The sequence below is a fragment of the Salvelinus namaycush genome, chromosome 32 (assembly GCF_016432855.1).
Source record: "Salvelinus namaycush isolate Seneca chromosome 32, SaNama_1.0, whole genome shotgun sequence".
NCBI classification, from domain to species: Eukaryota; Metazoa; Chordata; class Actinopteri; order Salmoniformes; family Salmonidae; genus Salvelinus; species Salvelinus namaycush.
The window spans coordinates 27787384-27804160 of record NC_052338.1 but is presented as its reverse complement, the minus strand read 5'-3'; the positions used below and the strand labels follow the sequence as shown (position 1 = coordinate 27804160).

General features: G+C 41.8%; 3 protein-coding genes across 3 annotated transcripts; all 3 read right to left on the bottom strand.

Annotated features, from left to right (window-relative positions):
- Positions 1-219: 219 nt before the first annotated feature.
- On the bottom strand, positions 220-1861 carry LOC120027465 (homeobox protein Hox-A9-like). The gene is made up of 2 exons (XM_038972409.1): positions 1153-1861; positions 220-786 (listed from the first exon to the last, which is right to left on the bottom strand). The coding sequence occupies exons 1-2, from the start codon at positions 1709-1711 to the stop codon at positions 542-544; spliced, it is 804 nt and encodes a 267-aa protein (XP_038828337.1). The 5' UTR covers positions 1712-1861; the 3' UTR covers positions 220-541.
- A 4515-nt stretch (positions 1862-6376) lies between these two features.
- Positions 6377-8358, bottom strand: LOC120027522 (homeobox protein Hox-A10-like). The gene is made up of 2 exons (XM_038972486.1): positions 7461-8358; positions 6377-6651 (listed from the first exon to the last, which is right to left on the bottom strand). The coding sequence occupies exons 1-2, from the start codon at positions 8356-8358 to the stop codon at positions 6377-6379; spliced, it is 1173 nt and encodes a 390-aa protein (XP_038828414.1).
- Positions 8359-13890: 5532 nt separating this feature from the next.
- On the bottom strand, positions 13891-16085 carry LOC120027497 (homeobox protein Hox-A11a-like). The gene is made up of 2 exons (XM_038972448.1): positions 15289-16085; positions 13891-14457 (listed from the first exon to the last, which is right to left on the bottom strand). The coding sequence occupies exons 1-2, from the start codon at positions 15929-15931 to the stop codon at positions 14225-14227; spliced, it is 876 nt and encodes a 291-aa protein (XP_038828376.1). The 5' UTR covers positions 15932-16085; the 3' UTR covers positions 13891-14224.
- Positions 16086-16777: the final 692 nt, after the last annotated feature.

Sequence of the window (16777 nt, the reverse complement as noted above, 5' to 3'; positions counted from 1 at the left end):
ATATGCATTTTAAAAAGGCTTTTGATAATCATGCACCCACTTCAAAATGCTACCATTACGTTAGCAGCCAGACGTTAGCCTATCACTCCAACGTTAGATCATGAATCAACGTTACCAGTAATTGAAATAATGACAACAACAAAAAAACTTAATCACATTTAAAACTAAATTCAGTTGAACCGGAAATACAAATATCTACAAACCAGAGAACACACACATAGCTACAAACATCCATACACAAACGAGCACAGAGAACAGGCCTACTAATACTCGTCTTACACAATGACACTTGCAGCCGAGGCCTTAATTAATTAACATCCTAATAACAATAACAACAAATTATGCGCACTGTTAAATTGTGCAATATAAAGGTAGTTGCATCAAACCGACGAGTAGGGCCGGACATGCTTTTTACAAGACACATAACAGCTTCTGTTTGGAATAAAACAATAAGACAACGACTTCTAAAAAATACAGTCTTTTCACAGATATCCCTTATTTGTGATATTTTTTACGTTCTCGTTCAATGAATCATAGGTTCCTATAAATCATTTTTTGGTCCACAATCTTTATTAAATTTCTTCATCTTCATTCTGCGGTTCTGAAACCAGATTTTGACCTGTCTCTCGGTAAGGTTGAGCTGCCTCGCGACCTCGAACCTACGGTCCCGCGTGAGGTACGTGTTAAAGAGGAACTCTTTCTCCAGCTCAAGGATCTGGTGCTTGGAGTATGGACAGCGCTTTTTTCTCGTGGCGCTTGCGTGGAGCCAGTTAGATACCGGGTTATCTGGAGAGAGGGGGTGCGAAACGAGACTGGTGTGAGCCCGGTGCTGCTGGCCCAGATGTAATAAAAACACATGACCCACAAGGGACGAGGCTGATAACAAAAGCTCTGGAAATCAATTCTGGATATACAAATCTAAATGGACTCCTATACCTGACTGTTGCTGTTTCAGATCTGAAACCCATAGTATCAGAACATGGAAACGGGTGAGAGAAAGATAGCCTATTGTCAAGTCCCTATAAATGGCACGCCTCGAATGGCATATTTTCAAACACGCGCCCCATCTGCTACTCACACATTTCTACCTGCATCCCCGCAGCTTTACAGAACATAGCATTACCAAATGTCAAAGGATGAAGCAGCACTTACTTGGATCGAGGGCCGGTTTCTCCTCTATCTCCCCGTTCGGGTTTGCGGTCTGGCCAGGTAGTGTGTTCTTGTCCACCGGGGACGCCGTCGCAACTGTCCCGTTGGTGAAGTCGGACAGGAGCAGTGCGGTGTGGGATCCAGGCAGCGCGCTGTCCACTCGTGCGCCCAGGCTCTCCGGTTTGATCCCGTAATGATGACTCGTCGGTAATCCGGTCAAAGGCAAGGACCCTGAAATGGGCTCAAGCAGCCAGGACTGCATGTAGCGACCCTCCACATCGCCTGGAGCCGGGCCTTGGTGATGCCCATACGGGTGGTGGTACACGGATGACACGGCACCTGGAAACTGGGTCGATACATGGCCCCAGGACGGGTTGAAGACCGGAGCTTTCGTCGGGAAGGTGCAGGGCCCAAGCTCGGTGTGATCGGTGAGCGAGGTGAGCTGCCTCGCATGCTGGAGCCCCCCCGGACCGGAGGTGTATCTGGGCGCGGACAGCTCCTCGCTCTCGGGCAAGATGAGGGAGTCAACGTAGTAGCTCGTCAACGTTCCAGATGTCGACATGGCAAAAGAGACTTTCACATGTACCCACACATACACAGATACATACAAAAACAAGCGTGCCACACACACCACACACACATACACACGCACTAAACCCGACTTTTACAAAATAACAATCTGAAGAAATCAAGTATAGCAACTTGGCACCACAAAGATCTACAGTCGACTAATAGTTGGGAAGCAGGACTGCCATTCGATTGGGTGTCGAGCGCACGTGATCATAAAGGCTGAACAATACAGGATAAATCAATCCCTTTGGCTATTAAATGCTCGCGGGTCTCTGTCTTAAAACGTAACAATGTCTAGTTTTAAAAGCAAATTATTATTATTTTATACAGTTACTGCTGATATAAATGTAGGGCTATGGAAAGGGAGAGTAGGCTAAACTGAAATACCATTGGAAGTATCTGTCCATTTAGTATAGGTCAGCGAATCCAATAAATAATTCTCCCAAAACACACATTTAACGAGTATATTTACACATATGTTATAGGGTAATAAGCATTACCAATGATACTCACAACAAAACATACAGGGGCTGAACATAACCAGGAGAACGCCGCCATATTGGGGCTTATTAACGAAACCAAATGTCATAAACTGCATTCTTTCTATGGCGCCAAGGAACGTAAATTATTCAGATATTCTTTCTTACAACTAATGCTCTGGGTAGCTTTCCATCGTAGTAGGTAACCTCGTTCATCTTCAGTCAAAATGTTCAAACCTTTCATATTTTCATTGTCAGGAAACATTCCAACATGAACAAGCTTTTACGCACACACCCCATTAAACATAAGCTTTCAAAGGTGTGCTATATCATGCTATTTTGTGAAGCCTTAGTTTGGTATTATACAATAATAACCTAATACAATATAAGATTAAAGCCTAATAGAACCACAAGCCTGCTGAGAATAATAATTGACTAGTTTAATGTGTTATTTCATCAACATCCTATGACATTGTTATTATATTGCCTATTTGGAAAAAATATATATAATTACTCAGTAAAAGTAATATTCCTTTCAGCAGCAAAATATGGATTTTTTAAAATTCGTATAGTTATTTTTGATAGAAAACAAATGTCTAAATAGAATAGAAATGTGTGTTGGCATAGTAGTAGGTCTACCCGGTTAAGTTCATGTATTTACTGCTGCCTTAAAACAAAAAAAACAAAAAAATGGAAAGAATCATTTTACTGTTCTAGTCTAATATTGTATTCTATATCCGTGAATATCCAGGATAGCCTACATTCTGGTTATTAAACAAAACCGAGGAATTAAACAGCAATGTTCTATTACAGAAAATATATTATTTCCATCAATAACCTACATGGAAATAGGCCTAATTGTGGCATATTTAAAAAATTAAGATTCAACAAAATAAGCGACAATTATGGATATTCGTCATAGAAAATAGTATGCACATAGTAGTGCACATCGACCTGTAGCCTAGCTGGCTTCTTTTTCAAATACAAATACTTTACCACTATTACTAAGAAATTGTTTACATCCAACACATATTGTTTACATCCAACTATTACTAGGAGTTCTATTAGCCTATTATGAGGCCACTATCATAATTAGGACCCTGTGTTTTGGTTTACCTGGATTTTAACGTTCATTAAAAATATATATTATCAAACTTGACCCTTTTATTTTTATGTCAGATGGTCCAGCATCATCCTCAGACAATTGTTTTTATTTTTGTTCTAATTCTCATTTCTGGAAAAGGCTTCAAATAAAGGTTAAAATCCAGGTCATGTGACATGATCAACCAAAACACAGGCCCCGAACCATAATTACCATTAGCACTATTACAAGTAGGCTACCAGCACAGCAGTGCCAATTATGGAAGCCACTATGGCTAAAGAAAAAAATTATACACTATTAAGTAGAAACTAATACGCTAACAAATACAGCATAATGTACAGAAGCCGTTGAGTTTATGAGTTTTCCTCATAAAAGTGTGAGATACCTCGTGAGAAAAACATGCAATTAATAGATAATTGAATAGATACTTTACACATGGGGTTGTTTGTTTCATCATCCAGACACATAGATCACGTTCTAATCAAATTTGAAAGCAGAAATAAAACTCGTTTTTAGAAACCGAACAACGCTCAATGGACACGCAAATACAATACAAACCAACACATGTAATTCAACAATAGCCGAGAAGAGGCTTTCTGAACATGCAAACCCAAGTCTGGATACAATATGATCAAATCTGAACTAGTATGAAGAGAGGAAATGACGGCGTAACACGTTGTAACACTTCACAGATATGTTCTCGAACCTTGCCCTACCATAGCTTTAGAGAACCGTGATAGTACAGCCACAGAATTACGTGTTCTATTTATTACCGTCAAATAAAACTGAAAGCTAGGCCAACACCTTACAGGCCACAGGCGATTGACTACTGCTAAATAATCCACTCCAGCCTGTTTTCCCATACTGAAGGAAAAAAACGGTATAACTCACACCAATAACTGAAAAGATAGGCGTTCATCTACCTGGAACGCATTGGGCCTACAACTGTGCATAATCAGATAATGCTTGGTGAAAATATGTTAGAGACATTAGAACAAAATAAAGAGGCTAGTGGATAAATAAAGGCTATGCGCACTTAAACACAGCACAGACAGGCACCTTCAAAAGAAAAAAAGGACACACAAGTGAATGCAATGGCACTTTAAGGCTGTAAACTAAATCAGGGTGTTTTTAACACGGACCCAGTATACCGCAGGGGTTATTCACTTATTTTTCCCGCAGATAACAGCTTGTCTGGCGGATCTAAATATCGCCATAAAGCCCTTCCCTTCTTTTGTGTCCGGGCTGTATTGCGCAGCGGAAGCATCCGGTTCAATTGCCCACCGGCGCGCCGCTGAGGTCGCTGTTGCACACTCAACTTCCCCTTCCACTCCAATGCAGTGGTCGTAACCGAGGCCTTGTCTGGCGTCATTGCGTCACGACTGACAGAAAACATGCTTATCTATACGCTAAATCCAAGTCCAACTCGCCTATGGCTGAGCTTTTACCAAGATAAATATAGGACACAGGCAATACAGGGGCTTAATTTAACGACGAAAATAACAAGTAGAGTTTGTATAAATATTACTGACGATATGTTAAGAGAAATACACGCCAGCAAGTATTTCTCAACAGCTAAAGGAAATAAGAAATGTCCTATTGTTTATTCATATATTTATGGAAAAACAAATAACACTCCATCCTATTACATACAATTCAATCAGATTGCACGTGTCCCAGACTAAGTTGACTGAAGTTTCGATGTATTAAACTGGGCCAATTCAGACAGTTTCGTGTTGTAGAGGTAGAAAATAGATCCCAACAACATGAAACTACCTAAACCACTCCACAGTCCGCTCCAGGCCTCAAGACGCACAGCAGCCAATGCATAACGCCACGTCTTCTTCGGTTTCATATCGATTTCAAACACCAATGCTGTTCATAACGAGCCTGTATTGAAAGTACCATGTTCTTTAATGTTCATGATCAAATCTTTGCACTGGAAACTGTCTTTCTTTTTACATGTTGAGTCCAGAAAACACAAATCGCAAACAACAAATTGACTTACCCATTCATCGAAGTTATTCCACTATTCCAATCACAAAATGAATGGATGACTTAGTAGTCCAAAAATGCCAAAACGCAGTATAACTTTCTACCACTGTCTATTGCTTCCTCTCCGGCTAAACGTCTCTCTCTCGACTGAAATCAGTCTTTGGGGAGAGCGAGAATCGTCATATACGAGCAAGTCATAAAACTCTACAAATGCCGCCTTGCAGCGTTATAGGCCTGTGCCTATACCGCCTAGACATATTATGACTGGTGTAATATTTAAATCGTTTCCGAGAGCTATTCCATGGATCCTTTAAACATTTCTGAACGGACAGGCAAGTAATGTACAACCCAAAGAGTACCTACAACTTCAATAGCCTGTCCAAAATGCCAATACTATTTTACAGAAAAAAAATAGCGAGAAATACAGAGGTATAAACACAGACTTCAAAAACCAGTCTAATCCAGTATATGTGAACTGATAATTTATTACGCAATACACAAAACACAATCTCATATGTACATAATGTTATACACAATAAAAACATTTTCACAATGTAGACAGCTCATGTACATTTCCCTTAGTTCGAGTCTACACAACTAAATGATCCTCAACTCATCATAATATATCGGAACAATACATTTATAGGGCGACTCATCTTATTCCCTCACTGTTGATAGATAGGCCTTGTGTGATCCACATTGCAAAATGCAGGAAAAGGGGGGTATGAATCATGTTGTTTCATGCAATCTACATTTTAAAGAAACTCCACAATATATGCAATATATTTGTAAAACTCAATTGTGATTTATATGTGTAGCTCCAATTTAGATAAAATGTCAACCATTATTTTACCCAAGACACCTATTCCAAGACGTGACAGCAATAACAGAACCGAATCAACGAACAATTAACAGAAAATAGGAAGAAATAAGAAACAACCAGTAACATTCACGTTTTACCAGTAGCTATACAGGACGATGCAAAGGCTTGCCTGTAGGCCAAAGAAAGATGTGCCCTTTTCAACTTGCATTATAACTAAAGCTCGTTTAATACAAAGCTTATTAAAAACATTCAGTGTTATCACGAAAAACCGAAATTTGACGTGAGCTCCCGAATCCTGTTTTCCCGGGTCATTTTCTTCAGTTTCATTCTGCGATTCTGGAACCATATTTTGACCTGCCTGTCGGTCAGGTGCACGCTCCTACTGATCTCTAGGCGACGCTCGCGAGTCAGGTACATGTTGAAGAGGAACTCCTTCTCGAGCTCCAGTGTCTGGTGCTTGGTGTATGGGCAACGTTTCTTCCGGCCGCTTTTTGCTGTTAGCCAGTTGGCGGTGCTCTCACTTTTTGAGTCTCCTAAAGGAAATGGTAGATACATGCTTTTAGGCTGACAGCTTGGGATGTAAGATAGGCCGCGCGCACGCTTGTGTGTGTGTCTGTCTGTGTGTGTGTGTGTGTGTGTGTGTGTGTGTGTGTGTGTGTGTGTGTGTGTGTGTGTGTGTGTGTGTGTGTGTGTGTGTGTGTGTGTGTGTGTTGTGCAGGTCAATGGGTTGATATAGGCCTTTCCATAAGGAAGGTTCAACGGCCTTGTGTACTTTGCTTGAACTTAAAACATGTGCAGGTAATAATTCAAAGATATTTTATGAGATGTATAACATTTTCTATCATTTTAGACCTACTATAATAAGAACAAATATCAACAGACAAAAATAAAAACACGCTTTTAGTAGATAGTGAATAGACATAGCCTACGAATGTTAGGCCTATTTTGAGCGACAGTGAAGTAATTTTTTGTCCAAAGAAACAAGGGCCTATAATGGAAACTCTATGATAAACCTATAGCCTAAGCCGAAACAAATAATGACATGTATTTTTTTATAATAACATTGCTTTTTTTCCCCACAGCATTTTTACTTTCATGCCCGCTTGATATTAAGACATTAAAATATTCTCAACTAAAGCATGGTGTGGCCTCAGATAGCCCATATATGAACCCTGAATAAAAACAAACACCTAAATGACCTCTGAATGCTAAAGCAGAAATCCGTCTCTCGGCAAGTGTTATAATCTTTTTATTTGTCGCCATACCTGCTTCACTAAACAGCATGAAATAAAACCAACCGTGGCAGAGTGAGTGACAACACCTTTTAATGATCTCAGCTCACCTTTAGTCGTTTTCACTGACTTTTCCTTCTCGAGCTCCACCTCAGCTTCCTCGGGAGAGGAAAGTTCCCCGTCGGAGGACGCTCGCGTCTCCTCGTCCCCCTGTAGGGCGTTCGTCTGCTGGGGCTTGGGCGCGTTACTGGAGGGCAAAGCCTCCTCGGTGTCTCTCCTCTCATGCTCCGCGGTGGCTGAGCAGGCTAAAGCTGAGGACAGCTGGGGTGTCGAGCTGTGGAAACGAGTCGGTGCAGGGGGGTGTAGGCCAAAGTGAGAATGAGAGGGGTTCGATTGGGCACCGTGGTAAACTTTATGAGAGCGTGCGTGCGTCTGAGACAAGCGGAAGTAGCCAGGCACGGGTACAGTACCGCCACCACCGCCGCCGTCGGTGACTGTACACGAGCCTGAACTGGAGCCTGCTGTGGTTAGCCTCGAGTATGTCAGGTCTTCGGCTGTGGAGGCTTTGGGGCACTTCTGCGGTTCATAGAGACAGTACGCGCTCTCCTCCTTAATGCTCTGCGGGAACGAGCAGGGCGCGACCTGGGGACCCACAGTTTGTTGCTGGTCCATTCGGTCCATTCTGCACGACCTCTGCGCGTCCATCCACATCTCCATGCCTGACATATACGCGCCTGACGCGGCAGACATCATGTTTTGGGGACCTGCGTTGCTCCGCTTGCCTATGCCAGGGAAGTATCCACAGTTCTGTAGTCCGTAAGGAACCTCTGAGGCGGTGTTATGGGGCAGACACACGCCGCTGCCCGGGTAGTAGTGTCCCCCTGCACCCTCGGTCCGACCGCTGATCAGAGAATCCACAAAAAACGCGTTTCCTGCGGGGCTGTCCGAGCATGACATTATTGTAGTGTATTTTGGCGAGGGGAGAAGATAGCCCTTTCTGGCTGACATTTCTTGTGCAAAACATGCTGGATATGATTAGATGTACCCCCCTCTCCACCGTGCAGACTCTGGAGCCAATAGGAACGCTCGGATAGGCAGGGCCCCTCCCCACCCACGACCACGTAGCAGTCGGGCCATCGTAGGTCTGAGGAATAGAAAGGAGAAAGCACAGCAATCAGTGCGTTTCTCTCATCTCGCTTTAATGCACCACCATAGCGCCGACGGGGCGAGGCCCTATGTGCAGAATGCAAACATTCGAAAATAAAATGTAGTCTATGCGCACCCATGCATGCGCAAAGGGGAGTTCTGCAGCATATGTTCCATATCAACTACCAATTCTGTTTTCAGCATTATTAAGAGAAGTGCGTCTTATCCCCTATTATTTTGAACTGTGCGTAAAATAAAATATGCATAAGGTTCAATCAAATGATTAATTTAAGCCCTATGGCTCCCTATAGTTGATACTTTATATGCGTAAATATCACACAAGAAGACAAAATGGAAACCATATTCGTTTCAAATAAGACATGCACAGACGCAACAACAGGACCAATAAAGGAAAGCCTATATAAGCTACTAAATAATGACGTGTTCACCTCATCATTATAACACAATGAATATTAAATAAAAATTACAAAAAGTATTTGACACCCTATTTTACACTGTAGTTTAGTGACCTTTAAAGATGCCTTTGCAAAAGTTTAGAGACTTCAAGTGTTATATCCTTCAACTGCAGATAAGGCTATGCGTTCTTCCTGTACTAAAATGAGAGGTTTACCAGGTTTAACATCCCTCAGATGCTGTTTAATCGATACTAGACTAGATACAACTAGGCTACTAATGTACTCCTTATATAGCTCATTTAAAATGAACGTTGGAAAAGTAATACCAGCACATTAGTTCATATTAAACCAAATAAATTAACAACCACTTCGCAAGTCATTCGCGCCTATAGCCTACACCTTTTCATGCGCATTGTCAACAATCCTCCCGAACTGTAAGTGACAACTGTAAGCCAACATTAAGGTTCCCTTCAGGTTTAAACAGGTATGGTAAACAGGGCGTAACAAGACGGCTACACTTTCTTTTACAGTGATTTAATATAAAATAGATCACTGCGTAGGTCTAATTAATTGACAAGTAAATGGATTGTAGAGAAATAAAACACCGATGAAAGCAGTAGGCCTAATTGACAGGAACATTACACGCTTTACGTACAGCAATTTTCTCCGTGTTCAAAGGATTTGTTTCTTCTAGATCTAGTTGTTATATAAGATATACATATGGGGACATCAAAACAGACTGTATATCCGACTCAAATAGCAGCACTAGATGATTTTTGGGAGTCTGGTTAAATCTAAATCATTGTCAATTTAGCGTCGAAGGATGATGCAGTAACGCCAAGTGATGTTTCTGGTTAAAAATAGGCCTATGTGTAGCCTCGATGTGTAGCCTCGATGTGTAGCCTAATAGTGTGTTACAAAGGCATTGTAAAAGCAAACTATGGATGCAGATAATCATTATGCGTTCATCAAATATAAAGGTGTTTCATGTCCTATATGAACCTACGCATTTCTTATTCACACAATTCACCACACGTGTAAAATACCTTTGTGGGCATCTAATTGACATGCTGTTTCAACAATAACAATACATTTTTCTCCATTTTGCATTGAGATGGACACCACAGGGTGAAAACAGAGCCTGAGGGCCACAAGCCACCTGGCCCGGGTAATGGTCAAAACTGTCCGAGATTAACTTCAACCTGGAGAGAGAGAGAGGAATGGACGCATCCAAATGGAGGGAGCCCCAACGAGACAATGGGAATAACCTGAGCAAGTAAGTAAACATTGTGATTTAACCCCCCAAAACACAAACGTGGCCTTAAATGTAGACCTAAAACCAATTTCTGCATCGTTACTATAGGCTTATAGTTGTGGCTTAGGTCTAGTGGGATAATAGTTCGATGGTAAAAAAAATAACATTGCACTGTCACGAAAAATGAGATCTTATTCATTATGTCTCCCAATTAAACATAGACGTGAGACTGGTAATAGTTTTATCAATTCTAAAGTATAAGGAACGAAAATGTTTATCTGGTGCATAACTGGGGTTGACTATATATATATAAATACTGTATATATGAGGAGGGGGGATCCGTGCAGCCAACATTTATTAGCCTGTTCTATAAACTGAACAGTGAATTTTGCATTCCATTACGAGTGAACTTAACTACCAGACAAATCAGCAAAAACACCATCAGCAAATATATATATATATATGATCTTATAAAATATTAGCCATTCGAAATTCAATACTTAATTATGTTGACGTTAATTAATTCTGTGCACATGCAGCTTTGAAACAGTTCTAGTCAGCACACACACCACGCTGCTGTATTGACGTGTAACCTAGGCCTATCAGTTATATCTCCGTGTTACAGTTATTAGCCTAATTGCGGCTATTAAATCTTCATTTCACAGCTGTCCAGCTATCATTTCCCCCAAAACAGTTTACTCTGAGCAACGCTTTGATCAACCTCATATGATGGTGGCCGGGGAGGCCGTTTCGGACGGATCATGTTCGTCGCGAGTGCAGTTATGAACAATAATGCAGAGTTTTATTACATCCAGCGGAAGCATTTATTTTTCACGAGAGACAAAGGAGTAGTAGAGGGGTGTCCACGCGCATTCAAGAGCCGTGGCGAACCCCATCCGCGCCTTGGAATGATACCGAATATCCCCCCTCTCTAGCGTCTAGAACAGGAAGGAAAGGGACACACGTTTCTGGCGTATCACAATCAAACCTACTTTTTCAATCACATAATTTATACTTTTGGCACGACCCAGAGAGTAATGTCTTCTGGAAGGACACCAAATGCAGATTGGTTCCGAAAAGCCCAGCTATGGGTGAGAGTGGTGATTTAGAAAGGCCAGATCATCAAAAAACTATGTTTTATATAAAACAAATTAAACACACTGAAATGAATATTTAATGATAAACTACTTTAGATAAGATATTCACTCCTCTTTCCATGATTGTGAACAAATCCATTCAGCCTGTAATAACCGTGATATCTTAAAGTAGGCCTGTTCTATTGGATATTTGGGACAGATATTTTGCGGTATATTTTTGGGCCATGCTTATACATGTAAAACATACAAGCCTAACAAATGTAGCAGAGCACAAAATAAGGCTTTCAGTCTCGCACATGTGTTGCTAGGCTACTACATGTAATATCTTAGCTAGGCCCTCTACCATTATACTGCCAATCATGCTCTTCTATTGACCACCATATTGAATGTGCAACCTAATGATCAAAACAGCTAAAGGAAAGAAACGTTACAATGCAGTTGTACTTAAATAAACTGTTCAAATAATCTACTTCTGAAAACAGGAAAAGCCAGCTCTCTCACAGAGTATGAGGCTTTGTTCTTTATTTACCTGCATTGCAAGGTATTGTATCCCTCGAGAATCTTGAATGTTTCTTGTGCTGGGTTCGAGTTCTTGCAAACAAAAAGATCTACGACAATGACATTGATCTCAACAGCGCCGCACTGTGGCAGGAAGAAGCGTCTCCAACTGAGCACAAGCCCCATGGCCGCTACTCTGATCCAACGAGGACAACCTGCGAAGGGGGAAAAACCTTCTCAAATGAAGTCGAAGCGGCCAGTGAGCAGAAGCTTTTCCTATCCGTCCTCTCCCCTGTCTTCGCTCTTGCCTCCTTGGTAACAGAGTTGATAACCTTGGGTCTCAGACGGTTTATTGCACTGCACTCCAAATGTCCAAATGCTCCAGACTCTGAGACAGAGTTTATGGCCGCGTTGCTGCGGCAACGGGGAGGATGTCCAGTAATTAGGGACGGAATTCCAGCGCGCAGTAAAGGATGCGCCAGGCGAGGCGAGGCCGGACTATGCCGGAGAGAGGCAACCATAAACTTCAGCCTCTCTCTCCCTGCGTTTATGGCCCTTTTGACTGTCATATATGAACGCCATTGCGCTGCGGCTGGCGCTCATAAACAGAGTGATAATAACAGCAAATATGGCGATGCTCGCTTAGGAGGATGTTGTGGAAGAAGGGATGCTTTTAATCCAATCCATGAGAGACACAAGTAGGTGAATAAAAAGGAGATGCACATGGTGACTGTATTCGGCTTGTTTACCACAGTGTTGTGGGTAATGGAGACAAACATATTCAAAGTTCAAAGCCAATAAATGAACTCCATTGAAAGATAAGCCTGAATGATGGTAGCCTATACGTCAGTGAGTTCCAAACGAATAGTGCCTAGATGTGCACGTCACCCTATACAATTGCAATGAGCAAAGGTCATTAGAAAATACAACCTGACACAAATAAGAAATAGTGGCCTAACATTTAGGTGCATATCAACATTTACGATTGGTAGCTTGATGAAATATTGGTATTTATCAATCAATCGCTCACACAAATATCGTTTCCACGAATAAGGTTTCACATTAAGTAAATAACTCTCAAATGTTGGATGTATAATCTACCAGTTCCATGAATTAACAAAACAGTTTGAAATATTTAAATAGCATTTTTTTGTCTTATTTCTTTGTGCGTAAAATGTTTAGGGTTGTGCGTAAAAGGCCTGTGTGAAGGTTCTACAGCTTTCAAAATGGTTTCCAGTCTGAGTAAAATAACCAGTCACATTTGTACATTCCTTCAAAAATCTTTTCATTTTTAATTTCGAAATATAGGATAATACAGAATATTTGGGGCATACCAAGCAGTTGATCCAAGATTATGTCCCTGACAATACATTTCAAAACGCTTTTCACGTTCATGTTACTGCAACAGAAAACAAGAAGACCTGTGAATAATAGAAACAAATATTTCGCCCTATTTGAACAAAACCTGGATGCATATTGGCTGAATCTGGGTATCGAAAGATTGCGGCCTTGTTGCAATACATGACCTATATTAACAACAGGCGTCTCGCAATGCAACAATTCGTAGGCTACAATGAGTCTGAACAAACTTATATCAGGTTCTGTCTGTATAGGGTTAATATTCTCCTCATTGGGTTTGTCCGTGCATTAACATCAAATTCAGAGCCAAATTAGGTGTGGTAATCAAGTATACAAAATATAAACAGATGTTACTACATGTGTTGTATTGAAACTATTACAATGGTAGCAATGGCCTAGTCACGGTTTGGGGTCAACACCATTTAACACCCGAGTCCTTATTATTTCGCTGATAGAGCTTTGCAGCTGGTATTTAAAAGTGATAGAAAATCAGTGGCTGCAAAATAAACAACCTTACAAACAGAGACAATTTACAAACGCGCCCTTCCAAGTCTCATTATTTGGTCACACCAATTAATTAATTAAAGTCATAGCCTCATTTATGAAATGCACAACATCACATATTGTCTGCCAACAAAAAACCTATACCACGTCACCACTCGTACGAGTTCAATAACAGAAAACTTAATTTACCGAGGCTTTTCGATTTCAAAATGAACCCGGTTCAGTCATTGTTAGACTGGTAAGGCTGTCCGCGCTGTGAGGTGAAAATGAAGGCAATAGGCCTACTGTGTCACAATATTATTAGGATACACAAGAAACATAGTCTTGGTGAGGACAAAATCCGCAGAAATATCTTTTTTAAACAAAGTCTGATGGCCAAAATGCCGTCAGTGAGTCAACTTAAATCATGCTCGTTCTCAAACTGATGGAAATCAGGAGAGATTCTGCTACCTGCCCTCGAACTTGAAATTAACAGTTGAGCATCGTGTTGCAGCTGCAGACATTGTTGTTGTTGTGTTGTTGCTACTGCTGCCACAAACGTCAGGGAAAAGAGACCACAGCGAGTCAATAAGTCTGTAAACGCATATGACAAGTCACTCCTAAAGCAGCGGGTTCGTGGTGTAATACTGTAATCTGTCTCTGCTTAATTTCTTTTCCTTCATTCTTCGGTTTTGAAACCAGATTTTCACTTGGCGGTCGGTGAGGTTCAGCATACGAGAGAGCTGCAGTCTCTTCTCTTTGTTGATATACACACTGAAAAAGAACTCCCTCTCCAGTTCTCGGATCTGATATTTTGTATAAGGACATCTTTTTTTACGAGTCCTCTGTCCATCTAGAAGAGAGGAGAGAAGAGAATGTCGGTCACCAAAATATACAAATAATTCATATTATCCATGACTATGTTCTAGGATTTATAGGCATTGTTATAGGCTTTTGGGTAGTCTATAATTACGCATGTGGTCCAAATCAATACGACGAAAAATATTGTTATTGCCTCTTTTAATTTCTATATATTAATTAAGCAGTCATTTCAATTACAATATGAAGCCATTAAATAGCATATGCAGTGCTGTGGATACGAACACTGCATATGCTATACATGATAACTGACAGTTTTCAGCGTGCATGTAAGGCTATAGACGAAATGCAATTAAACATAAAATAATATCAACAGTAATACCACATCAATAGATTACATTTGATTTCTCACATCAGGAACATGACAAATAGCATACTAGTGCAACACACACACTGCCAGATTGCTTTAACGCACGATCTTCTATGTGCTAACCCCTAAACCAGAGGGGTTTATGACACGCAAGTAAGTGCTCTTTTAATGCTAAGAAACCGTGAACCTAGGCTACATTTATGATTAATGTATGACCGGGAATATTAGGTATACGTTACAATTCACAGTAATAACTACGTGCTTTTTACAAACTTTAGGGAGGTTTAAGAAAAATCACTAGTTCTGATTTCTTTCACGGCCAATTTCAATTCCAAGCACGTGATCCTGAAGTTTATAACAAAGTTTTGTTGGGGAAATCTACAGGCCCTCTATAAACCTTATAAGCTTATAAAACACCATATAAAGAATTTAACAGCAGCGCGCTAGATTGCAAACTTTCTCTCATAACCAGGGTGCTGACTTAATACGTACTGCTGCTGCTGCTCGATTTCTCCTCATTGTTGCCGGAAGAGGACTCTGGACTGCTGGTCTCCTCGCGTGGCTCCTTCCCCTCAGTGTCCCGGCACCGTGGAGCGTGCTCTGCCACGGAGCTTGTTTGTTTCGTGGCCGTTGTGTTCCCTGAGTAGTCGTGAGACGACGGCGTTTCCGAGGCGTTGCCATATGCTGTCTCGAAAAACTGGTCGAAGGCTTGGGGCAGCACCCCATTCCTGCCAACGTTTCCGTAGAAATTGGACGCTGCAGAGCCCGCGCTGGAGTGGTGGTGGTACGCGGCAGCTGCGGCAGGGTTGTTTTTGGCAAACATTTCCCCCATGGTGGGCTGCGACGACAGACAGTCCCGGTGAACCATGTCCTCCGTGGTGGGGTAGCACTGGGGCAGGTTCCCCCGGTGTGTCCATTTACCAGACGCGTCAATGGCAGCATAGTCCCTGAACGTCACCTCTCTCACAGGCTGGACTTGCGGCAGGTTAGAGGAGTACGAATATGTTATGGGGCGAGTAGACGGGGTCTGAGACAAAAATGAAGGTAGACCGGAGAAGTCTGCCCCCGCCGAGACGTAGTAGGTGCAACTGGGCAAATACATGTTCGAACCGACAGGGACCAGTTCGTCAAAATCCATAATTCCTTCACTCTACCACAATCTGGGTCATGCCTCTATAGCCGCCCTTAACATGGCTCTGGAGCGCCCTGGCTCGTGCCTCTTTGAAGCTGGTTCGCTAGGCAGAAATTTTGAGACGTAAGCTGACGTGGAGAGCCAACTCCATCCATTCCGGGGAGGCGTGGGTCACGTGACCAGCAGCAGAAATTGACAGATTTCCTGTGCGTGTGTGTGTGTGAGAGAGAGAGTGTGTTAACTGTTTATTTTTTATTTAGCTTTTGTATATTGTCTATTTCACTTGCTTTGGCAATGTTTCCCATGCCAATAACATGTTTCCTATGCCAATAAAGCCCTTTGAATTGAATTGAGTTGAGAGAGTGAGGGAGAGAGAGAAAGAGAGAGGGTGTGTGTGCTATGAGAGAGGGTGTATGTGCGGGGGGGGGGGTGCACGCGCGTGCGCGAGCATCATGGAGAGTGAGGACTTATTCAGTGAGTGAGTGTGTGAGTGAGTGAGTGAGAGAGACATACTGCTAGTTGTCCTGAAGCTTGACATTGGTGGTTTATCACCATGTCGGTCTAAAATGAATTCCCTTACATGCAGCAAGTCAGAGGGAAAACTATAATTGCATTGGTTGCTAAAATGTAGGGAAGTGACATATTTCTATCGAATAACTAACCTGATTCAATATCAATTTCACATATGCTATGCGCCTTTCGACATTTAATCTGGGGGGGAGGGGAGGGGGGTACTGGTTGAATCCATGCGTCTTGTAAGCTTTATGATATCCCTGAGGGTTTGAAGATGTCTTTGGAAATATTACACATTTGAGGCGTGCCAACAATATCCGTATCCTCTAAACGTGTAAG

What these genes read in the sequence shown, in the direction of transcription:
- LOC120027465 (XM_038972409.1), bottom strand. Translation starts at nt 1,711, where the DNA reads ATGTCGACATCTGGAACGTTGACGAGCTACTACGTTGACTCCCTCATC. An exon ending in GAAACCGGCCCTCGATCCAA is followed by an intron (nt 787 to 1,152) that starts GTAAGTGCTGCT and finishes CCCTCTCTCCAG; the next exon opens with ATAACCCGGTATCTAACTGG.
- LOC120027522 (XM_038972486.1), bottom strand. Translation starts at nt 8,358, where the DNA reads ATGTCAGCCAGAAAGGGCTATCTTCTCCCCTCGCCAAAATACACTACA. An exon ending in GTCAGTGAAAACGACTAAAG is followed by an intron (nt 6,652 to 7,460) that starts GTGAGCTGAGAT and finishes CATTTCCTTTAG; the next exon opens with GAGACTCAAAAAGTGAGAGC.
- LOC120027497 (XM_038972448.1), bottom strand. Translation starts at nt 15,931, where the DNA reads ATGGATTTTGACGAACTGGTCCCTGTCGGTTCGAACATGTATTTGCCC. An exon ending in GGAGAAATCGAGCAGCAGCA is followed by an intron (nt 14,458 to 15,288) that starts GCAGTACGTATT and finishes CCTCTCTTCTAG; the next exon opens with ATGGACAGAGGACTCGTAAA.